This window comes from Lissotriton vulgaris, chromosome 6 (genome assembly GCF_964263255.1).
Source record: "Lissotriton vulgaris chromosome 6, aLisVul1.2, whole genome shotgun sequence".
In the NCBI taxonomy this organism is placed as follows: Eukaryota; Metazoa; Chordata; class Amphibia; order Caudata; family Salamandridae; genus Lissotriton; species Lissotriton vulgaris.
This window is the reverse complement of record NC_141694.1, coordinates 544368755-544394822: the sequence shown is the minus strand read 5'-3', so window position 1 is coordinate 544394822 and position 26068 is coordinate 544368755. Positions and strand designations below refer to the sequence as shown.

Sequence of the window (26068 nt, the reverse complement as noted above, 5' to 3'; positions counted from 1 at the left end):
AGTGCTTGCTTCACAACAATTTTGCAGACAGTAAACTTTCTCTGAGATGGAGTGAAAAATTAATATATCTCACCCACAGGTACCACCATGGCATGCGTCATCATTGAACCATCACCCAGAGACTGAACGTGTATGGGTGGGCTTGAAACGTTTGTAGGTGGAGTTCTTTGAATGGTAGCAGTAAGTGAAGGCAGGGTTGAGTGAGTGCGTTAAAATAGTCTTTAAATCCTTTATGACAAATGTATTATTCTGGGATGAAGGGCTAGGTTAAAATAGATCAGCGTGATGCTTTTAGGAATTAATGTTCCCAGGCATCTGATATGTCAACATGTTTCAGCCTTTATATAGCCCGTGAGGGGTCAGTAGGCTTTCCTCAGGACCTCGTTTTCACCCTGTTTTTGCGATAGCTAATTTTCTGTTTATTGCTTGCTGTTATTAAGATAGGACAAGGCGGGGATATGGATTACACCTGCTGTTTGCTGTGATAGACATTTTGCTGCTTGAATTTAAACTTTTTTTCAATTTCTACCACGAGGCAGTACAGGTTCAAAGGAAACTAAAAACTGTTCCTGCTGAATGTAAAATTGTTAGGTACTTTTTTTAAACTGTTAGTTTTTTATATTAAGGAAAATCTTTATAAAAAATGTTGTACAGGGAAGCAAATAGTTGTGGGTCTAGATAATTTTTAATAAAAGCTATAGGAAATGTTTTTTTTAAGGGACTGGAAAAGGATAAAGGCAAGAATGTGTTCAACCAAACAATAGCAATTTTATTTATTTGGAAGAAAATAAACTAATTTACTTATCAGGGAGAATGTTTCCCCTACAGCTGTTCAGAAACTGGTGCAATTGTTTTTATCTAGGAGGATCTTAGATCCTCAAGCAGGATTTCACAGACGCTACCTGAAGACAAAGGGTCTGAATTAGAGTTTGACGGAGGGTTATTTGGTCACAAACGTGACGATATCCTGTCTGTCTTATTGCATTATATCCTATAGCACTTGTAATGAGGCTGACCGGACAACAGCCATGTTGTGAAGAAGTAACCTTCCCGCCAAATTCTAAATCAGGCCCTTTGGGGCTAGATATAGTTTATACCAGGAGTCTTTCAGTTCACTTAAATAGGCACATGTTTTTTTAAGATGTTCAAGATATGACCAATGTCTTGACAAAATACCTAGAAACGTATTTGTTTGTAGATGTTCACAAACGCCCAAGACTAATCATACTATGGAATGCCTTGATCTCCCGTATTCCCACTCCTTGAGTGGGATTCGCAGATGCCGAAAACTGTGCACTTGTGGTGGAGGTCTCAGCACATGTATATGGGCTTAACCCATATCTCTTTGTGAATTTCTGGCAAGTGTAAAATAGATAAACTCAGTCAAACTTAAGTTTACGACCAAATTTAAGATTGTGAATGGGACCCATTGTTATTCTGTGACTGCTTGCCATTAAGCTTAAATAGATTGCAAAGAAGGATCATCTGTTCTGACACAGCACAAAATGTGGTGTTCAAAGTGGATTTAAAATTTGTATTTGGTGAATCTGTTCTGCACCAGATGGATCAATCAAGTGCATGGACCTTAGACAACATTAAATATGAGCATTCATAATTTAAAAGCCACTTGGGTAGTAAAGGTACTAAGAACAAACTTCAATTATAATATTAGGGATTATATAATGAAGGTGCATGGGACTTCGTGAATTCCATGGCTGTACAAAAATGTGTGTTTGGGTGTCCAATTCGAGGCACCAGGTTGATGGGCAGGATTGGGAAAAGAGAGAATATAGACAGATAGATAAACCCAAGAACTCAAGCTATTCACTTAGAAGCTTTTACAGTATTTAGTGCCTTCAAGCAGGCCCTTGTTACAGGTGATGCCTTACGCAAGATCAACATCTTTAGATTGGCTCGACAGGTACTCGCTGTGAAAAAAGTGCTTGAGACGGTGAAGGCACTGCCAGTGGTCAAAGCAGGGTGTGAGATTCCCATATTCATGTGGTGGAAAGAAAAGGGTTTCAAACAATTATCTAACTTCCAAAAGGGTACGGACAACTCCAAGTGGGTGCCTACTTTTTAATATCTTGTAAAAGTGTATAAAGTGTCTACCCCCGTTAGCGTAACGCTTACTAATTGGAACAGCAAAGGGTGTAACACTGCTGCAGTGAGAGAGGTTAGCTATCCAACTGAGAATGGTGCCTCCCCACAAGTGCATTTATGTAACATACATGGTATGAAAAAGGCAAAGAACTTATTCACATACAGCAGCTTGGCTTTTAGTGATATTTAACACTTTCTCACTAGACAGAAGACAAGTACGGACACAAATCCAAAGGGTCTATCGATGTACAGTCCCATTAATTAATACAGAACATTAACGTTTTGAAATATCGGCATATACCTGCAGTAGGATCTTTCGCCAACGTGTTATCCAAAGCACTAGTTACAGCCTGAAAAAGATTCATCTTCTGAGTTGGCCCTGGAGAAAAAACAAAAAGAAAAGAAGAAACAAATTAACTATAAAAAGCAAAAAAAAATTCCTTCCATTTCTCTAGGTCTTAGTCATGAAGAGTCACCGTCACTCCAATTCCTACAGTACAATGGCACTTCCAGACCCCACTCTCTATGGTCAATACGGAGACCAGCACTGTTTGAATATAACTATCTTCCCCGTATTGACTGTTGTTGGTTGTAGTAGTTGGTGGTCTTGTGTAGCAGTATTCGGGAATACCCCAAGTCACTGTATTGATTAGCCAGCAAGAGCTTTTATCTATTGTACACCCCAAAGTGAGACCAGAAAAGTGAACGATAAACACAGCACTGGTTTCTCTGTGCAGTCTTCTTTTGTTATCAAATCACATAAGGATATTTTTTATTGGGAAATGTTACTGTTTGGATGGTAGCTTCAGCCCCACAGTTCGCAGTGCTACCTCTCGGTGGGTGCTACCACCACATCGCATAACGAATGACTGATGCACCTGGGGCATATTCTGCCCATCACAACAGTCAGGTGAGACGTAATATTTAAGGACATGATCCCTTGCAAATCAGGTCCAGACAGGGTCACTATTCGCAAAAGACACAACTAAAAAAACTATATATATATATATCAGTTTGGCAGCATTAGGGAATGCACTGCGCAGTCCCATCCTTTTTTTGGTCTCCACTAGAGTTGGCATAAGCAGGGAGAATTAGCAGTTTCTTACAAGATCCACAAGCTGGTATGGAAAGGGATGGTCAGGAGTGTTTGGGTCCCATGGGAAACTTGAGGAGTGCATGGACAGGATGGGCAAGCCCTTGTTGTAAAATACACTCCCAAGCAGCGAAGACTTACTTCCGGTAAATGTCCGGTAAATGCTATTGTACTGCAATGAGGCCGTTACATTTCTTTTTATAAACGTCTTAATGTTATCTTGCATTCTCTCAATGATCAATACAGTAGAATTCATCAAAAATATAATTTGTTGAATTTATTGCGAAAGTCAAAATCTAAAACATTCTGCATGAGAAAGAAAAAAGGACCGAATATGATTTAGTGTTTATCACAGCCCATACAGAACACACATACAGTTTCTAGAAAAAATAGCAGGCTAAAACCATCTTTTTAATCTTTGCAGAAGCAATGTTCCCTTACAATCAAATGGAATGACCATGTCAAAAATACCAAAAAGCGTCAGAATTTGCTAACATTTTATATAAACATTTATATTCATCCTGTTACGGCACAGGGAGGACCTAGCCTGGCAGTTCGGACTGGACTGTTCCTATTGGTGTAGGTTGAAGATTCATTGGAATATGGCTGGGTAGGAACCGAGCTGGAATGGTGGGCAAAAGAACTATACGTTGGAATGCTACCCAGGGTGTGTTTAAGAAGGAGCAAAATGATTCTCCGACTTCACCTGCATTTTGCTAGTTATCATTGAGGTCAGTATTTAATACTCTAATTGAATATCCAAAGGGGTGTTGAAAAATATTTTCACATTGATATATGTGACAATTTAACACAATATTCATTAAATATTTTGCTTTAGTCAAACACTATTCAATTTTTTTAAAGGACTTGATTCTACAGCACAGTCCTACACATTTGCATTTTACAAACATACTCTTGCAAAGTGAACAAATAATAGAAGACTCACTGAGAACAAAACTATGACATAAGAAATTGAAAATCGTCTGAGTCCCATGGATGATTATTGAAGGGCAATTACAACCACAGCCATTCATGAATCCTTCAAGGGTTTTAATGAATTTCAACATCTATATGTTATAGGGCTGTGGTTAGAGTCTGGCGGACAGGTTACTTCTTCCGTGTACCATGGTACCCTGTTAGCCAAACAAAATACAAAACAAAACAGAAATATCATTTATACGAGAAAGCAACAAAGGCTTCATTATTCATACTAAATGAATCACTAATATGAACGTTTTGTGATACAATATCACTTTTTCGGCTACATATAGGCACCTATTTTCATTTAAGAAGAGTCTGCTTTTCTCTCCCTCTCCCTCTACCTAGGCTATTGTAATGATTCACTGAGAAATAACACTTCTTTTTTCTATGTACACTGCGCTGCAAGGACAAAGCAAGGGAGAACACATTGTTCATTTCATCTATATTTTAACCCACAAAAACCTGAATAATCGATGCATGTAGCACAGTTTAGTTTTCAAGAAGTATGAAAGCATCCTGATGTCAAGTTCTTTCATTGAAATGTATGCAGAGCACACACTGGAAAATTTAAGAGGATAAAAGGGAAACAAGTCTGGGGCAAAGTGATCAACATGCTTTCCTTTAAGTCTGTCATATGTCAGGAAAAGATGTGGAGGTATGAAGAGATATTACCTCTATACTTATCTCCACATCTACAAGTCACAGAGCATATTTAAAGTCAGGAAACTTGCTTTGATTCAAGCATAAGAATAGCTAAAGCTCACATAAGGACAGAAGAGTTGCAAGAGAGAACGGAGGATGATCAAGGATTGCAACCCCTGGTACCCGATTGACAGCTCGTTTAACTACCTCACCAAGTATAACGTGTCAGACCCACTTTAAGTGACAGGGAAATGGGCCACAGACATGGGTGCTGGGGTTGCTGGCCTCCAATGTCCTGGGATTTGTCAGATTGTGAATCTCCAAGCAGAGCCAAGTACAACCCCTTCGGCACTTGACTCTCAGTGGTAGTGATGGTAGGCACTCGCATGTTTCTCAGGGAGATTAGAGTGGAGGTACAACAGGCTCAGCACTTGCGACACCAAACCGTGAAATTATACAATTGTCCAGCCTGGTGCTCCTCTTTGTGCAAAGAGAAGTACTTTAATACACAGTAAAACTCAGTATTACAGCAAAAGCACCAGGTACTATGAAGTTTTGATGAGAGATGACAGCCTCCCGTAAAGGATACTGCCTCGCCCCTCTGCTTCTCCTAGTCTAAGGTATCACGGTGTAGGATTCAGCACAGGTACAGTGCTCCCCCTCTGGTCTAAAATGTACTAGCAGATGCTCAGTGCTGGTCTCACCTGCAGTTCGTGCCCGTGGCCAGTACAGCTGTGGCTTCCCACTCTCCAATCCTGGGGTAGGGGGTTACGCCAGGCGCAGGTGTGTCCAACGGCTTCCCTCCTCCTGGAAATTAAGTGGTCTGGCCTCCCTGAGTTGAGAAGGCCAATCAATCTTCTCTTGGCCGCAGATCCAGGGACAGCAAATGAGTTGCTTCAAGAAACTTTAATGCAGAAGCAGCAGCAGCAGCTTGGTCCAATTGCATGCAAATAAAGTCAGTGCTTCAGTAACCATTCAATCACTCCGGTATACAGCAGCAAGTGCTGTAAAAATGTGCACAGCCACACGTTGGATTGGACAAGTGCCACAGGACTAAACACAATTCAAGTCTGTTCTGGCTTACCTGATGCAAGTGCCACGATTTAGCAATAGGCTCTTCTTCAGGAGGGCGGAATATGCTGGCACACTTAAAGGCAAGTGCAACAGCAGAGTTGAAGGGTGATCCGCTCAGCAAACTTTGGTAGGACTTCGAATCATCTACTTCTGTGACTGAAATTGACCTTGAGCTTGGAGCATTGGGGCCATGTTTTCACAAGTCTGTCAGACGGATCCTTAGCACCCGGGTCAACTCTTCTAGCCCAAACCAATAGTGTGCTCCTCCTGCAGGGTAGGTGTGATGTTCCTCCAAGGAGAAGCAAGGAACAACAAAGAATCCGCGCTCGTGGTTACTTAGACCCACGTTCTTCGAACTACAGCAATTTTGCTTAGAACATTCAAAGACAGGCATTGTTATTCCCTGATGAAGGGCTCTAAGTGCAGACCGAAATGCATTGGACACTATGTACAACAATGATGCCTCATTGATGAGAATGTAAGATTACATAAAGAAACTGAACACGCTCTAATGAATTTCTGTTGAAAAAAGAGAACGTTTATAAATAAACTAAGCAACAATGTGAACTAAACTGTGTGGAATCCTCTGATTACTCAAGAGGAGAAAATAAGTGTTCCCAAGGGGATGGTCCCAGTGACCCACTGGAATCACATGTTTTATAGTTCCTCCAAGGATGACATAGCCAGCAAGTGGTAAAGGTAAGACGAGCTTTATTGAATACACCTCATCCAAAAGCGATCCCTGATTAACTCCCTCCTAACAGTTCGGCCATTCCATCCGGGACCTCAACACAGTCCACACCTCAAAGTTCTATTATGCACTATCTCACCCCCCCCCCCCAATAAAAACACACCCAACAAACATCCTGTAGGCGCTCCCATCTTCTTATCGACTTTTGAAAGAAAGAACATTGTTAAAAAAAATGCAATTTATCAAAGTAAATAGAACAACTAACAAGAGAAAGCAAGCTTTTAGCTAAGACTTATTGGTAAATGATACAACAGAAGGTAGGTCACAGGGAAATTTCCACTAATATCACACCACACAATCTTTGAGATAAGCAGGGTTCTTGATTTCTCCAATATTCTTCCTCCGGTTTGCTGCTACATTAGGGGGCGTTTTCCATGTACCCATATCCCCATATTCTTCTCAACCAGCTCAGAATCCGGTTAGTGAGAAGAAGGTCAGTCTGGAACTAGTTGAAGAACAGCGACTCTGTTCTTGTTCCAAATTCAACCATCATGTGTTTTAGTGACATTCTCGAAACATTTGACCTCTTGTAATTTTCTCGTAAATTTGGACCAATCGGCACGTACAACCTTTAGGTGCCCTTATTTTCACATAATCTCCAACTTGGACCTCCACATTCCTCACACTCTTGTTTCTATCAAAATTCTCCTTTTCTTGGTCTGAGCTATTATCTCCTTCGCTCGCTATTCACCCAATGCATGATTGACACAACCTTTGCCTCTGAACATCAAACCAGGAAATACTTTTGTGAATGGAGTTCTCCCTGTGAACATCTCAAACGGAGATTTGCCTGAGGGGATGTGAGGGGAAATGCGAGAACCAGATAATCTGTTAGACAATTCCTTCTTCCAATCTAGACAATTCACTCTTGCTAACTGTATGCCTTTCTTCAACGTCTTCACAATCCTCTCAATGGCATAATTAGTTTCAGAATGATATAAGGCTGACCTCTTAAGCTCAATCTCACATTCCTTTAGATATGTTTCTGTCTCCTGAGAACAAAACTGCACTCCATTATCATTAAGCAGATACCATGGATAACTTTCACATTTGAAAACATTCTTCAAAACCTTAATCACTGCGGTGGTGGAGGAAATCTCATTCACACATGACACATGGAATACAGATCCATTAACACAAGTATATAGGAAGTGGCATGTTTACATTTCGCAGGCCCCAAAATGTCTACAGCACCTTCCTCCCAAGGATATTTTGGCAACTCCCTTCACACAATAGGAGGCGATTTGTTCTCAACCCTTTATCGCATACCACACATTCCATAAAGTCGCTAATCATAGGTTCCACATCATGGTCTAGTGCTGGTCACCAAAAATCTCTTCTAAGACTGGCTTTTGTTTTAACAATACCCATGTGCCTTTCCTGAGCAAGTTGTAACACCATCGGTCTCAAGGTTTCTGGTGGAATCATGCCCCTCTTAAAAAAAATACCTTGTCAGGCGCAAGTTCATTCGACAAATTTGCCCATTTTCCTTTGTAATCCTTTAACTCTGATGCACTTGGTATGTCTGAATTTAAAACCCATATCACATGTTTCATTTCTTCATTCTTCAGCAACTCTTACATCCATTCACTCTCCGTTATACTTGCTTGAGTAACCTCGCACACGCTCACATTATCCTTTAGATCCAGGGCATCGGTCATCAGTCACAGACTTTTTTGTATCAACTAATCTCGACAAGCAGTCTGCTGAATAGCTGCTAGCCCCAGGAGCATATTGCACAACAAAACAAAAGTCTGGCAGTCCCACGAGCCACCTCCAAATGCGTGATGAGATAGAATCCAAAACTTTCCTCTCCAAAACCTTCCTCGCAAACACTTTCACCAGTGGCTTATGGTCCATCTGAACTTTAAGCCGAAGAAACTGGTGCATCCCGTTTGGAGCTTCACCTCAGAGGCAAAGGTTTAGGAAGCCGTCAGCGGGAAGGTATCCAGCCTTATGGAGCTTCATTAGATAGAATCTTCTGCATTGTCACGCTGGAAGAAAAGGAACTCCTTTTCAGGGACTACGTACCAATGAGAACAATTTGACCAGCCAGAGGCGCAAAATGTACAGAGGAAACAGTTGGACCTCGGCAAGCAGGATATTAATATTTCTCCTACTTCAAGCTTTTCCCGCCTAAACCAATGGCTTCAGCGGGACCTCGTCCAATGGCTAGTATGCTTCGAGAGTATTTCTGCAGCTACAGACAGTAGCCTTGCCCAGCTGAAGGATTTTGGGTACCATTTTGCAGACTAAGGGCCTGATTTAGATCTTGTTGGATGGGTTACTCCGACACAACAGTGACGGATATCCTGGCTGCCAAAATTTAAATCCCACAGGATATAATAGGATTTATATTTCAGCGGACGGGATATCCCTCTGCATTGGGCTGCAGGCCTAGATCTAAATCAGGCTCGAAGTCTGAGGGTAAACTCCTTGACAGCGCCATTCAGTTGTTGCATCCCACCTCTGGATCCATCACAGGTTATCATTAGCACTTAGTGCTTTTTGGCGCTATTTTCACTTAAAACTTTAAAAACTTACTCTCCAGTTCCCGTTATTAGAGGTTTGTTGTTTTGCTGGCCTTTAACTTATTAATTTTATCTATTTTTTTCGAATTCAGTGGGTAGTTTTGTTTGCTGTTTTGATTTACTACTGTTTTGGTACTACATAAATACTTTACACATTATTAATTAAGTGACTTTTGGTATAATGTTATTGCTTGAGGTTAGCGAATGACCACCTCAAATAAAAATTCAGTTTCTTACAGTGATTATGTATACCCACGTTATGTGCATTTGTAAAGCGTACTTGGTATCCTGCGATATAAAAAATGTTTTACTTTATTCTATACGAAAATACAAAACCAATAGTTAATCACATGTCAACAAGAGTTCAAGTGCCTTGATATAGGGTAGGTCAGGCTCAAACCACCCGTTTTTAAAGTATCTAAACGTATTCATTCATTTCATGTGTTTTCCTCCCTTCACTGGCATCAGTGAACCTGCCGCTCATTCTTAGTTTGAAGCACCTCTGTGGCCATTAAAAGCGGTAACGTCGTGACTTTGGCGGGTCTGCCCATCACACGCACAACTCTATGCGCGTTTATTTATTTATTTATTTATTTATTTATGGTAGTGAGTAGTAATCAAGCACAGAGTTCAGCATAATACATACGCTGCAAAAGCCGACGAGCCCCAAAATAAACAGGGGGTACATGTCAATGTGACAAGAAACCATGAACTTTACGTCCTACAGACACATGGCCTCTGCACTAAAGCAGAGCGCGGCTGTCACAAGTGCAAGAATGCAGTTAATGGCGTACTGCAGCGCTTGACTTCTGGTTTTGATTTTAGAAAGTTAAGCGCAAGTAATATGATGCCTGGAAACAAGAAAAGCCAGGAACATGAATGGCGACAGTAATTGCAACAATCCATCAAACCCAGTGACCTTTCCAGAAACTCTAAACTGGCTAACGTGCGGCCCTGCCCGACCATAAAGGTTCCAGCTCGTCTTTAGCCTACTTGTAATCATTTGCTATATTTCCTCTCAAAAACTGCGCGTCTCACCAAAACCTGACATTTGATACTCCCATATGGGGAAAGCAGCAGTAGCATGACTCAATTGTTCTCCTGGAATGTGAAATGCAGCCTTTTTTCAAAGGAATCTAAGTGGGCTGGATTTCAAAATACATCGCAGGAATCAGTCTGTGGCCATAATGCTGCATCGTGCAGTTCCTCCTTAGAACAATTGGCACCTATGCGAGAGCTACTGGCTTTGTCAATTCTTTTAGCCATCTTGTACAGCAGGGCGGCTGCTGCGCAGCATGGCTGAAAGTTAGAAGAAGAAACAAGCATTGGCATAGCCAATAGGTCTCGCCTTAGGGACAGTATAAGTATGCAGCATATTATCCTGGGTGCTACAACATAAACTTCTATTTCACGTGTCATTGATGAACAGCCACGCACACCCAAGGATGAGCTTCTGTGCTATTTAATCCCTCTGTGAGCATTAGTGCATGTTAAGATTTGCATTCACCCATTAATCCTCACTATATGCAAGGAAGTTCCGCTGTCTGCAGAACTGTATCGAGCAGGGATACTGGAGAGCTTAGAGGCTGTGCAGAGGTACTCGGTGTAGGAAGCTGGGCAGTGAAACAGGAGTTTAAGCTACACTACTGCAGCTCCATGGTTATATTACTTTGTTTATATTTACACATTTGATGGCCTCAAATCAGAGATCCACATTCTATTGTAAAGATCTGTTTGAGCATTTGATGCTGGCTGAGCAGGGGGTGGGAAGTGAAGGAGTGCTAGCAGGGAGGGTGAGAGAAAACTCAAGGGCGTTTGCTCCCTTTGGCCAGCTGATCTGGAATAGCTTCCCCCCAATGCTTGCTGCAGTAAAGTTCCGCACAGAGCAGTGGTTGCGGGGAGAACTGGGTAGCAGACGGCAGCTGCAGCTGATGCTGGGCACTCTGCATGTTGAATAAGTGACATGTTAAACATCAGAGAAGCAGCTGGGCACTCTGAATAGATGGCGAGGTCTGCGAAGAATGAGGCTAGCCGTGGTGCAAGGCATAAACTGAGCATCTCAGCGGCAACTGCTAGGGATGCTGGGGGCCCTGCATGTAAAATGTGCAGCAGAGAGGTCACCAAAAACTCTGAATGGCGGGAGAGTAACCCCTCTCCGGTGGCATATGGGGTGGTTTATGTATTTGTGCAACTCAATAACCTCGCCAAATCGATGCTGAAATCACGCCGGCACTTCCACAGTCACTCACTCATAGGTAATGAATCCCATACACTTCTTGAGGCTGAATGGCACAATTGTTGTTTCCTGCTGCACATGTGTGGTATGCACAAGTGGTGTGGATTCCTCACACCCTCCTTATCTGAATTGACTAGGCACCAACGTGAGCATCAGAGAGCTGCACACAGAGGAACTATTTTTACAAGGCAATCAAAATTAAATATTGGAAAAAAAAATATCATGTATTTTGTATCACACTTGTTTCCACAGGGTTGCAGCTTCGCTGCGCTGTATATATCATTTGTTGAAATTCTCCCCACTAAACTAAGCATGTTTTTGACTGTGGAAAGGTTGAAAGACATGAATGGGCGGGCACGCATAGATCTCTGCAGTAGCCCACCTACAGAGCAAGTCACCGGGAAGCACAACAGTTTGAGGGGAACTTATTGGAGGACTTATTTTTCACCATTAGACTTTGACCTACCTAAAGAGATAGGAAAGAAAGAGGATGGAGAGGAAACAGTGGGAAGCACTGGTGAAGAAGAACACACATAAACGAGACAAAGAGACAGGAGTGCAGGTTCGTAGAAGAAAGAAGGATAAGGTGGAATCAAGACAAGGTATCTTTGCATTTCATTCACATGTTTGAAGGGGATGGTATCAGCTGCCCGAGGTCACAGGTGCGTCATACCACAACAAAGTAGGCACAATTACAACAGGCCCTCCTTGTTTACCAGCACATTCCTATCACTGGCAAGACAGACGGAAAAAAGGTACAAAAGGAGTGCCATAAGAGGACCAGCTGGCATCAGATCTCTCCAGGGGTAAGAAGAGGGCAGGTTAATGAACTCAGGCAGCACAGGCAGGTAGAAGTAGGGCAACAGGTGCAGGGAGAGTAAGAAGGAACAGAAGGAGAGAGAGGAAAATAGCAGGAGCGCTCACAAATGGGAGGACAGGCAGAGCAAGGATGAGGAAGCAGGGGCAGGGGAGAGAAAGAAAGGGGAACAGGAAAGGGACAGATGCATTCGGGGTCAGAGAGAGCAAGCAAAGACAAGAAAGAGCAAGCAAAGACGGAGGCTGGGATCATGCAGAGGCAGGAGTAAGTTGAGGCATGGGAGAACGCAGACTAGGGAACTGTAAGGGGTGACATTCCAATGAAGGACAGGGACAGAAAAGAAGGATAGGAGTGGGAGATGGCAAGCTGAGACATGCAAGCAGCCATAGTGGAAGCAAGCAGGGCTTAGGGGGCAGAGAAAGCAAGAAGGGACAGAGGAGGGTTATAAGCACCGCCTAGGCATCTAAGTGGTCAATAAGAACAGGAGCTGGAAACAGATACAGAATACCTGTGGCTGGTTCTGAAGAAAAAAAAAACAGCAGCCATCTTAGAAGGGAACACTGCAAAACAAATCTCAATGGAATACAATAGTTCACGCAAGAAATTAATCCCGCAAAAAAAAAAGGTCTTGGTAGTCAACTTCCTCAAAAGAAAGCAGACAAACTCCAACCATAACGAAAAAGTGCTAAGTAAAATCCAAGTCAAAGCCTGACAAAACTACAGGTATGCCGGCCATCTTAGAGCGATGAAAACTTCACGACCTCTGACCCTGCCAGCCGGTAGGTCGCCCCCCCCCCCCCCCCCCAGCTGCCACACGGTCCTCCTGACAGTGCCCTCGCTGCTGCCGCTGCAGAGTAAGTCCTCTGTGCCTGTCGCCTCCCTCGCTCTGCTGCCTGTGCCCTTGTGACCCCTCTCCCCCGTTTTTCTTCTGTGCCCCTGCTCCCTGGTGTCCCCTTCGTTTTTGCTGCCTGTGCCCTTGTGACCCCTCTCCCCCCGTTTTTCTTCTGTGCCCCTGCTCCCTGGTGTCCCCTTCGTTTTTGCTGCCTGTGCCCTTGTAACCCCTCTCCCCCCGTTTTTCTTCTGTGCCCCTGCTCCCTGGTGTGCCCTTCGTTTTTGCTGCCTGTGCCCTCGTGTCCGCCTCCCCCGTTGGCGTCCGTTCCACCTTCTCGCCGCTGCGTCCCTGCGGCCCCGCCCCACTGTCCCATTCGCCACCCCGCTCCCGCCTCCCAGCTGCTCCTCCCTCCCACTACCCACTTAAATGGAGGCCGCACAGCGGCCGCGCAGCGGACGTGCGCAGCGGGCGCACCGAAGGCGCGCCTAAGGCAAGCCCGTCTGCGCCCGTCCGCGCCTGGACCGCGCCCAGTGCCAGGACCCCTGGCCCTCGCCGGAGCCAGCCCACCCGACGGAAATACGCCGCCGCCACCCTCCTCGCACTCAACACCGGCCGACAGCCAGCCTGTAACCAAGCCACCCCGAATCGCACCCACGGAGCCTTCACCTGCCATGCCTGCAAATTCACCTGCCCTCAGGCCTGCACCGCGCCGCCATAACAGGCGCCAACAACAACCACCTCGAGTGCATCCTGCTCAACACCCGCTCCGTCCACAAACACGCCGTCGAACTCTGAGACCTCCTTGACGCAACAGCACCGGACGTCGCCTTCCTCACGGAAACCTGGATGAACGCCTCCTCAGCCCCCGACATCGCCATAGCCATCCCGGCCGGCTACAAGATCACCCGGAGGGACCGCGTCAACCAAGCCGGAGGTGGCATCGCCATTGTCTACAGAAACACCATCCGCGTCACGACCAGCACCGACGACACCCTCACCGCCGCCGAGCACCTTCACTTCCAGATACACACCGACCCCAAGACCACCCTCAGAGGTACCCTCATCTACAGACCCTCGGGACCACACACACATTTCTGCGAAGCCATCGCAGACTTCATCAGCCCGCTCGCTCTCGCCTCCTCCGACTACATCCTCCTAGGGGACCTCAACTTCCACCTGGAGAACAACAAGGACAACAACACCACCTCCCTGCTAGACAACCTCGCCAACCTCGGACTCAAGCAACTGGTCAACACCCCCACCCACTACGCCGGCCACACGCTTGACCCCGTCTTCTCCTCCAGCAACCACATCTCCTTCAGCCACGCCACCGAACTTCACTGACCAATCACAACTGCGTCCATTTCAACTTCAGGAAAACCACGACCCACCACCGCCCGCAACAAGCCCCCTGAAAATGCTTTAGCGAGATCACCACCGACCAGCTCACCACCTCCCTGAGCCAAAACCCACCCACCAACACTACGGACCCCAACGAAGCAGCCCGCAACCTCACACAGTGGATCACCGACTGCGCCGATGCCCTTGCACCACTGAAGAACCCTCCAAACAACCCAGACAGCAAAAAAGTCTCATGGTTCACCAACGACCTCAAAGACTCCAAGAAATCCTGCCGTGCCCTCGAGAAAGCCTGGCGCCACGACCAGTCAACGGAAAACATGACAGCCCCCAAGAACGCCATCCGCAAACACCACCAGCTGATCCGAACCACAAAAAGGTCATCTTTCAGAGAACGACTGGACAACAACACCCACAACAGCAAGGTACTCTTCAGCATCGTTAAAGAGCTCTCCAACCCCAACGCCAGCAACAACGACATCACGCCATTGTAAGACCTCTGCAACTCACTTGCCGCGTTTTTCCACCGCAAGATCACCGATATACACCACAGCTTCGGCGCTCAGATCACGTACCCAACCACTGAGCCAGCGCCCCCCACCACCACCCTCTGCACCTGGACCCCCGTCAGCACGGAAGACACCACCCTCATGATGAACACCATCCACTCAGGCTCCACAGCCGACCCCTGCCCACACCACATCTTCAACAAAGCTGACTCCATCATCGCACCCCAACTCCGGGACATCATTAACAACTCCTTCGCATCCGCCACCTTCCCGGAGAGCTGGAAGCATGCGGAGATCAGCGCCCTCCTGAAGAAACCCATTGTAGACCCCACAGACCTCAAGAACTTCCGCCCCATCTCGCTCCTCCCATTCACCGCAAAAGTCATCGAGAAAACTGTCAACATTCAGCTGACCGCCTTCCTCGAGACGAACGGCTCCCTCGACCCATGACAGTCCGGATTCCGAGCGAACCACAGCACCGAGACCGCCCTCATCGCAGCCACCGACGACATCAGGACCCTGCTTGACAACGTGGAAACTGCCGCCCTCATCCTCCTCGACCTATCGGCTGCTTTCGACACGGTCTGCCATCGCACCCTGACAACCTGCCTCCACCACGCCAGGATCCATGGAAGGGCCCTGGAATGGATCACCTCCTTCCTCTCCGACAGAACCAAAGGAGTCCGTCTCCCGCCCTTCCGCGCAGCGGCCACCAAGATCATCTGTGGCGTACCCCAAGGCTCCTCGCTCAGCCCCAACCTCTTCAATGTCTACATGAGCCCCCTCGGGGCCATCGCACGCAAGCACAACCTCAACATCATCTCCTACGCCGATGACACTCAACTGATCCTCTCCCTCACCAACGACCCCGCCACAGCCAAAGCCAGCTTCCAAGAAGGAATGAAAGACGTCACGGAATGAATGAAGCTCAGCCGTCTGAAACTGAACTCAGACAAGACGGAAGTCCTCATCCTCGGCCCATCCACCTCCGCCTGGGACGACTCCTGGTGGCCCCCTGCACTGGGCACCGCCTCCAAGCCCACGGACCACGCACGCAACCTGGGATTCATCCTTGACTCCTCCCTCACGATGACCAGGCAAGTCAACTCCGTTACATCTTCCTGCTTCAACACCCTCTGCATGCTCCGTAAGATCTTCTGTTGGATCCCCACTGGAACCAGGAAGACGGTCACCCAGGTCCTCGTCACCAGCCGGCTCGACTACGGGAACGCCCTATACGCTAGGACCACTACCAAACTACAGAAAAGACTCCAGTGCATACAGAGCGCATCTGCACGACTCGTCCTGGACATCCCCCGACACAGCCACATCTCTGCCCACCTGAGAGAACTGCACTGGCTCCCCGTCAGCAAGATTTGATTTGATTTGATTTGTCGTTTTATAAAGCGCGCATTTGCCCGTGGGCGTCTTAGCGCTGAACAGAGACATGTGAGCAGTACTGAGGTTATAGCCTGGTTATTGTAAGTTAAAAAGTCATGTTTTTACCAGTTTTCTGAAGGACAGCAGGGAGGTGCAATTTTTGATGGCCTGGGGGAGAAGGTTCCAATCCTTAACTGCGTGCAATAGGAAGCTACTGCCGCCCCACCTAACTTGTTTAAAACGGGGAACCTGAATTAGTTTGGCTTGTGAGAATTGCAGCTCTCTTGTTGGAACATACAGCTTGAGATGCGTTCTGAGAAATAGAGATCCTGCGCCCTGCAGCGCCTTGTAAGTTAGGCACAATGATTTAAATTTAATCCGTTTCCTGATGGGAAGCCAATGTAAGGCATTCAGATGATGAGAGATGCGTTCTGATTTAGGGATATTTAATAGCAGCCTAGCCGCTGAGTTTTGCAGCCGTAGAAGTTTCACCAGATGCTGGGTCTGCAATCCGGCATACAACGCATTTCCATAATCGAGTCTCAATAGGGCTAATGTGGTGACCACCGTTTTTTGTGAGTCCATCGGGATGTATGGTATTAATTTCCTGACCATTTTCAGTATGTACCACATGGTAGATGATAATTTGTTGACTTAGGATTCGAAAGTGAGTCTATTATCTATCAGCATTCCTAGATTTTTAACTTTCTTGACCGGCGAAGGGCAGTTGCTGAGATTAGCGGGCCACCAACTCGGCGACCAGATTTCAGTGTTGCTCCCCAGTATCATGACCTCACTTTTTTCTCCATTGAGTTTTAGACAGTTTCTTTCCATCCATAGGCTAACCTGTTTCATACAGTTTCTAAACCTATCTGCCGTGCCTAGCATATCCTCAGAGATTGTGACCACGATTTGCGTGTCATCAGCGTATGATACAGGAAGGAAGCCACATTCCCTGATGATTTCTACCAGTGGAGCTACGTATAAATTAAATAGCGTAGGGCTGAATGAGGACCCCTGCGGTACCCCACAAGGGGAGTTGAAAGGTTTGGATTTAGCCCTTCCCATCTCCACCGTGAAAGACCGGTCTCTCAAAAATGATGCCATCAATGTTCTTGCATCTTGATGGAACCCCACTGACGTAAGCCGGTCCAGGAGTGTGTCATGGTTTATCGTATCGAAGGCCGCCGAGAGGTCTAACAGAATCAAGGCGGCCTTCGCCCCAGCATCCAGCACACTCCTGAGTTCTTCTATGGCCATTAGCAGTGCAGTCTCGGTGCCATGCCCCTCTCAAAACCCATACTGAGATGGGTCAAGGATCTCTGCCTCTTTAACAAATTGGACCAGTTGTTTATTCAGCAGTTTATCGAGAACCTTTGCACCAAATGGAATCCTAGCTATAGGTCTATAGTTTCCCGGTTCTAATGGATCTAGGTTCGCTTTTTTGAGTAGGGGAAGAACTGAAATGGATTTCCATGAAGTTGGATAGACACCTGAGATAATTATATGCTCCATAAGTCTGACCAGTTGCTCGCTAAGGAGCTCTGGGAAAAGATGTAAAATTTTTGGTGGAGATGGATCCCCGAATGCCCCAGATTTTATAGACAGGACTGCCTGAGTAACCTGTTCTAGCCCTGGGGAACAGAATTTGAACACAGATTCTGATGTTTCATCTGAAGAAAATGTATTCTTAGAAGAGATGGTCTCTGAGGTTGGTTGCAAATTAGATTTAAATGACTCGTATACCGATATCACTTTATTAACAAAGAATTGCCCAAGAGAGTTGCAAAAATCAATACTATTAGGTGTATTGTTGCTAGTTGTTATCTTTGATAGTTTTTTTAACTGTCGAGATGAGTTCTCTACTACAGTTTTTTGACTCCTATCTTTTGGACAAAGAATTGGCTTTTTGCCGTAAAGATTAGTTTTTTATAGGAGTTTAAGGCTATTTTATATTCCCTTTTTCTATCATGGTCATATCTAACCCTCCATAACCTTTCGAGTTTCCTGCATACTCTTTTTTGCGCCCTGTGAGACTCGGAGAACCAGGGTTGCGATGGTTGTTTTTTTCTAAAACTCGTTTTTTTCTTCAATGGTGCCTTACTTTTATGGCCTCTGCTATCCATTTGGAAATTTGATCTGTGGCCATATTACCATCTGGCACTAGCTCCGATATCGTTAATACTAGGTGTTCTTTTAGCTTCTGTGAGTCTAACCTGGAGCAGTTGACGAATAAAGTAATCCTATCCATGCTAGGAGGCCAAACAGTCCCTTCAACCTTATCTGGTGTTATAGAAAAGATTACGGCCTTATGGTCTGACCAGGTAATGGGGAGACAATCTATCATTTCAATATGCTTGTTAGACGTGAACATTCCGTCTAATGTCTGCCCTGCTTTATGGGTATACTTATGCACGATCTGTTCCATGGTCAGATTCATGCGGGTGTCCATCAGTGCTGCCGTGTCTGCTTTGTCTAATTTTTCCAGGTGGATGTTAAAGTCACCAATGATGGTGAAATCCGGGTGCTTCACACTGGCTTCTAAGAAGGAATTTAGCGATAGCGTCAGAGAAGTTTTAGCTTTAGGTGGTCTATATAACAAAAGCCCATTGAAGGTGTATTTATCTGTTAGTTTAATGTTAAACGATAATGTTTCACAGTCTGGGGTGCTGCCCAGACTACATCCCTTCACCTTTAGCTCATTCCTCGTGATGATGGCTAGCCCCCCCCCCCTCTTTTCTCTTTCCTATCTGCTCTAGTGATACCGTAACCCCCTGGGATTGTTAGTAGTAGATCGGTATCTGAAGCTTCATCTGCCCAGGTTTCTGTAATGAAAATTAGATCCAGATTTTGTGAATCTATAAATCAGCCATTTCAGTGTTGTGTTTAATTAAGGAATGTGCATTCATGAGGCCCGCCCTAAAGAATTTTTGTGTTATTTTCCTTGCCAAAAAGCTAAATGGCAAAGTACTGGTGTAGGTAAAGTCAAATGTCAGCCCGCACTTCGAGCTGTACTTAGTTTCTGCTAGGGGCGAGAGTGGTCGACAACAAGGGCTAGGTCTTAGTGCCAGCAATTCATCTCTGGGATCACGTTCAGGCTCCTCACCCACGCACACAAGGCTCTCCACGACATGGGCCCCGAATACCTCAACAACCGCCTCATGTTCGACACACCTTTCCACCAGCTCCGCTCTCCAGCCTCATTTTCGCCACCGTCCTACGGATTCGCAGAACCACCACTGGAGGAAGATCTTTCACCTACCTGGCGGCCAAGACGTGGAACACCCTCCCCACCCACCTACGACTGACCCAGGACCATCTCTCCTTCAGGAAGCACCTCAAGACCTGGCTTTTCGAGCAGTAGCAGCACCCCCCCTCCCAGCGCCGTGAGACCCAGCGGGTGAGTAGCGCGCTCTATAAATGTTCCTGATTGATTGATTGACAATGAATGGGAAAGTAATTTAATCTACGCTGTATAGCGAAAAAACAGGTGAGTATCCTTACCTTCATTCAACTTTGTAATAAAAAGCCACAAAAAGCATAGAATACTCCTCTCTACGTGCTTTACATTCCATATGTGTAAACCCCAGGGAAGCAAGAGTATGCGCCATACTGTCTGATGCGGTGCAGCAATCTGGAAGTCGGGAGACACTATTACGAAGCAGTGAAAGACAAGCGCGGCTGCGAAAGTTAAAGCGACTCGCACTCTGGACGTTTGGGTAAGTTTACGTGCTTCTAGGCAAACCCAAGGGGGTTTGAGTGGAATGCGGCCAGAAACGCCACGGTAGGGAACAGGGGCGCGTGGCTTCCAGGCACAGTCCATGTACAGCGTTTACCTTACGGGAGCGAGCAGCGCCGGGCGCAATAAATGCAAATAGATGGCGCCGCTGCTCGCTCCCACAAGGTAAACTGTGTACATGCACGAGGGTTCATTGGCAACAGTGCAGTACATGCACGTGTTTCCAAAAAAGCAAGGAGTGATTCCAAAAGGTCACTCCAAAGCACCGCTTGCGCGCTGTATAGGCAAGACTTAAAAAGCGATGTGATGTGGCCAGTTTTGACAAAAAGAAGCAGTTTTGCGTTTTATTAATATGGGATTAATCTCCGCCTTCAAATCAAACAAAAGTATAATGTAATTTAACAAGAAAGTAAAATACACATTATTGCATCAAATGTTCTTTTAAAGGTGGCAGAAAATTTGAGCCAAAAACTAAGGGTCCTTGACAAAGCACAAATTAAGCAGTAACAACAAAAATTATTGCTAACCACCATCCATAAATGGGTACAAGGGCTGCAACCTACTTAAAGGGGTCTGAAGTTGTGAATACGTAAAAAAGATTCAAGAAAAAAAACTTCGCTTGTTTCATTATCTTACCTCAAAGCTGAAGTTTACCGTGTTGGTCCCGCATTATGATAGCGCCAAAAAGACCAAGCAGAGCAGAGAGTGCAGCTCACTCAGGCATTTTTGTATTATCTTGAGACCAGTTAGCATGACTTTTGTGTGCTTTTTTCGTGGTGGAACAGGAGACGGTAAGAAATGAAGGGCAAGGGGGGCACAGCAAGCAATAACTGGGAGGACCATAGAAACAACAATGCAGGAGGGGAGCAGTGCTAACAATGAGGGTGAAGGAGGAAAGTGGTGCATGTGGAAAAAAAGAATATCTGCAAGCAGTGAGCAGTGGAAGGACACTGGGCAAGGGGAGCAGTACTTGGCAAATGCTCCACGGTAGGGACAAACACACAAAGAGAAGCTGGCACTCAATGACCACAAAAAAATCAAGGAAATTAGAGTAACAATGAAGCCAACCAATGGCTAACAATGGTCGGGCTCTTATTCCCTTATAAGTAAACAAGAAGTCTTGCAAGCAACACTTCATGTGCTGTTTCAGGAAAGACCTTAAATATAGGGTGTGGGGAGCAGTACGTGGGGCAAAGTGTCAAAAAGCTGAAGAACCTACCAGCATACTGAAGGGGATAAAATAACAGACAATGCCCATAAATCATTTAGGGGTGTTATGGTGAAGGAGAGTGTTTAACGAGGGGGCGGGAACGTGCCCTGCCTGAGAGTAAACAGACTTTACCATGGTAAGTAACTGCATCTTTACCTCGTAGGTATGTTTTGTTCTTAACATAGTTTTGATTTCATTTTTTAAAAATGATTTTAGCGTTTATGGGTGTGGTAGAGGTAAAGGGACGTATGGACGATTTTAATGTTGAAGGGGTTAAATGAAGGGAAGGTTGATTTTAGGGGGTCAGTGTTGGAGAGCGAGGTAAGGGTAATTTGGGGTGGGTAGAGGTAAAGGTGATTTTAGGGTTCAGGGGAGGATAAAGGGAATGCAATAGTGATTTCACGGGTTAGGGGTGTGAAGAGTTAACAGAATGTAACTTATTTTAGAGTTCTGGGGTGGGTATAGATAAAGGGAGGCAAGGGTGATTTTAGGGTTCGGTGGTTAGAGGTAAAGGGAGAAGAGGGTATTTTAAGGGTTTTAAGGGTTTGAGTGGGCAAAGGCAAGGATGGATTAAGGGCTATGGGGTGGTTAGAGGTAAAAGTGGGTAAAGGTGATTTCAAGGTTTAGTGGTGGGAAGAGGTAAACAGAGGCAAGGATGATTTGGGGGTTCGGTAGAGTTAAAGGGAGGCAGGGTGATTTTAAGGTTCAAGGCTGGGTAGAGGTAAAGAGGGGTAGGTAAAGAGAGGAAAGGTTGATTTTAAGGTTCACAGTGGGTAAAGGGACATTAGGGGAATGTTGGATTCAGTGATGGGTACAGTTAAAGGGAGGTAATGGTGATATTAAGGTTTAGGAGTGGGTAGAAGTAAAGGTGAAACATAAACAATTTGAAATCAATGCATATTTACTAATAAATAAAACATCCTCTGCATTATAAAAGAGGCAAACAAAACCTTAGTTAAGCAGCAGACATTAACTCAGAAAAACATATACTCTCCTAAACAAAGAGAGCATGTTTACAGTTATCAATAAAAGCGGCAGCCAGTCGAAATGCAGGTTTTAGAAATTGATCACGTGTTATTGCTATTTGCCAGAGTTAGAAGGAAGAGCAAGCTTCAACTCTGAAAGTTTCTAGTAGCAAATAAAAGCAAAATAACATATATATATATATATTTTTTTTTTTAAATACGAGTCCCAGAAACACGGTACTACACTAATCAAGAAATCAATGAGCACCTTGTCCATGCTCGACATGGAGATAAAGTGAAGCCAAAACAAGTTCACAATGAAAAAGAAGAAAAGAAGAGTAACAATGAAGCCAACCAATGAAATGTAATGGATGGTCTAAAAAAACTCTTTCAAGCATGTTCCATCTGTTGCGAAGTGTTCTGTTAGCTTACAATGGGCTTTGAGCCTGCCAATTGCTTAATATTGGTTGATTTTATGGTCACTATCATTTGCTTGCCTTTTATTCATTAGCTTATGTGGTCTTTCCTTCCGCTTCTAGGGGGTTTCCTTCACCTGGATCATGGATGCATTACTTTTGTCCTTCCACTGCTCATTGTTCAGGTTCTATTTTTTTTTATTTTTAAGTACCGCAAGAGTGTGCATGTGGCGTGGTACTCCCCAGGTCTTTTGCTTTCACTGCCATATTTTTCTTGAACTCGTCTTTGTTGTCTTTAGGAGTCTGTGCACTTTACCCCTGTTAACTAGTAGTAAAGTGCTTGTGCTCTCTGCCTTGAACATGGTAAAATTGGCATTCATCTAATTGTCACATTTAATTTACTTATATGTTCATAGAAAATGGTACAACATGTATCCAGGGCCTGAAAAGTAAATGCTACTAGTTGGCTGCAGCACCAACTGTGTCACCCATTATAATAGCACAGCAAAATATGTCTGAGGCCTGTCGGGGCAACCAGTAGTGCAGTTTTAAACGGCTATTTTGACATTGCAAACTAAATCTTTTCCAGGCATATGCCTTCCTTTTTAATACGTTAATGTCACCTCTAAGGTATGCCCAAAAGACTTATTTGGCAGGTTGAATGGTATTTAAAAAGGAGGACACGTAGGTTTAAGTTTTACATGTCCTGGTAGTGAAAAACCTGTAAAGCCATTTTTCACTGTAGCAAGTCTCTCATATAGAATAACACTGGGTTATCCCATTATACTTAATAAGTGATAACGTCCGATTGGGGACTTATAGAAAAGCAGCTTCTTCCACACAATTGAATTGCGATTTTAAACCCTGTTCAACTATAAAAATCAGATTTCAAGTTACTATTTTGAAAAAGCCACTTTTAGAAGGGTGGCATAATCGGTCTAAAACAAATGTGCCTTTGTCCAGGGTCATGTGACTGTGAATGGCTCTCCTGCAGTGTGTTGTTTATTCCCTCGTCCCTTAAGACATTGGGACAAAAGGGATTAGGTGCGGGCACAGTGTTTCTCACCTAAGAAGGATGCCCTGGCAGGGGCAGGGTGTTCTACTCAGCTCTTTGCCTCTGTGACCGCCAAGACCACAGCGTAAACTGCCAAACAAAGCACCAGCGGTGACTTGATTTTCAAGCCTACAATGACCTACTCACAGCCCCTCTAAATACAAATTTCCAGTTGAGTCATGTCGACTTGGGCGCTGAGAAGGTACACTCCTCAATGGGGCAACCCCGGTTCCATATCGGACCCATGCTCCACAGCAGTTGGCTAGAACTTGCGACCTCAGTGGGACTTTGTGCTTTTTGGTGCAATGTTTACCTAAACATTTAAAATTGGTTTACATATTGGATTTTTGTTGTTACAGAGGGTTGACACAGGTTTATTTAATGACTTTTGTCGGTTACCCTAATAAGGATTGTGTGTGTTACTTGAGCCGGGCTCTTACTCCCCTCCACTAATAGTCCACTTTCTTACAATATTTTGTCAGGAGTCTCCCTGGTGTTTTTTCTTCCCTTCCCCTTGCTCCAGGTTTCTCTCTCTCTCTTTCTTGTGTGCTTCTCCCTGCCCACTTCCATTGCTCTTACAAGTTTACTTTCCTCTCCCCTGAGCTCCATGTTGCTCTCTCCCTGTTAGTTTGCTACCCTACCTGTGCCCTCTGTAATGTTTCCCCAGCCTGTAACCCAGTGTTATTTTGCTACATTATCTGCATTTTTTTCTCCTGCCCTTCTATTGCTTCCCCCACCCCTGTCCCCCATGATTCCACACCCCACCTCCATATTGCTTGTGCCACTTACACTCCATGTTGCTGTTTCTCACATGTATTTCTCTCTTTGTACTCGACTGCCAGAGAAGCTGAGGATATTTTGATATGCTTCACCTAGTATCATATATGACCTGCATATCTTTTGAACTAACTTCACCAGCTACCAAACGGAGCAGCTTCACTTCTAGAAGGGCATAGTAGCACCAGGAGCCCTCAAGACTAGCAACCATGGCCAGAAGTGTCACAGTGGAGGAGGGCAGGCCCTATGTTTCTTTCACTAAACTGTACAACATCCCCTGACACGTAATACCAGCAGTGCTCCAGTCGGCCCAGAGACACTGCCGAGTGAGCCCTGCAGAGGAGCAAAGTGGTCACTCCTTTCTGCTTCAAAAGTTTTAGATTTGACTCCAAGGACTCCACAGTTTACATCACATTTTTAGGTTTTGCCTAGGAGACAGGTTTTAGCTGACTGTAGGTAAAAATCTATTATACACCACAGTGACTTAAATGAGATTAAATGGGTTGGGGCTGGAGGCGGATAAGTATCTAAAAGTGTGTGGCCAAATTAATTAAGGGAATGGCACAATTCTGTGCTTCACACAGCAGGTGGCCTGACTAGCATTTAGGCTTTTCTTGTAGTTTTCTGCTACTACGTCAAACATATCACACAACAAGTGTACGCCTGAAACAAACCAGATCTATTGGCTTTGAGAGTTGCTTGTTAGCAGTTTGAAATAGATGCTTAACAATGATTATGTTCTGGATATTAAGAATTAGTGACAAATGGTACATATGTACCGAAAAGAGGCCAAAGATTGGAGGAACACAATCTGAACACTGTTATGGCTCATTGACTCCCAATGTTATCACCTTTGCCAATACTCAGTAAAGCCAGTCCAATACAAAACTTGTACTAAAACAAAGAGTGCTTGCAAATGTTAACAAATTCAAAGTCTTTACTTATTAAAAATGTGCAATGTATAGACAGTAACAAACCGCTAAAATCACTGGCAAAGACAATAGGTCTAAAAAGGAAAGACCTATTGGCTTTAGCAATGCTGGTCACTAAATGAAATCCTTTTCAGTTCAATTAAATTCAACATTTCCAGCAGCCGAAATTCCAGGCAACCTAAATGTATTTTTCCAGTTTTTTAAAAGCAACTTACCCATGAGATATTGTATTGAAACACAAGGGCTTATTGCAGCACCCACATTGAAGAAGCAGGTAACTGTGCTAGGCAGCTCTTTGATACTCTAAACAAAAAATCACGAGGGCCCACACCCTCCAGAGCCTTCCAACGTTGCCCACAACTCACCTTCCATGCCTATTACTTAATACTATTTTGTCATTAAAAAAAACCACAAAAAACAACATCAGGTAGATAAAGCAAGAGATTAGTCACTTGGAAGAGAAGGCTAAAATGAATCCCATTTCTTCTCCAGCTGACTTCTCTTTAATGTATCTTTTTCCCTAGCAAACGTGACTCTAGAGGATACTGAATTCACTTTAGAACTAGGGACAGCACATAATGCCCTTTTTTTAAATTTTGTTTAATTTTATTTCAATTTGTATAGCGCGTTATCACCCGGGGGTCTCTAAACGCTTGTTCAGGGTAAA

General features: G+C 44.8%; 1 protein-coding gene across 1 annotated transcript in view; it reads right to left on the bottom strand.

Annotated features, from left to right (window-relative positions):
* Positions 1–26068, bottom strand: part of BCKDHB (branched chain keto acid dehydrogenase E1 subunit beta) — a 995115-nt gene that overhangs the window by 921385 nt on the left and 47662 nt on the right. The window contains exon 2 of the mRNA XM_086926548.1: positions 2405–2482. Within this exon, the coding sequence (XP_086782674.1) occupies positions 2405–2482 (78 nt within the window). The remainder of the gene's footprint in view (positions 1–2404; positions 2483–26068) is intronic.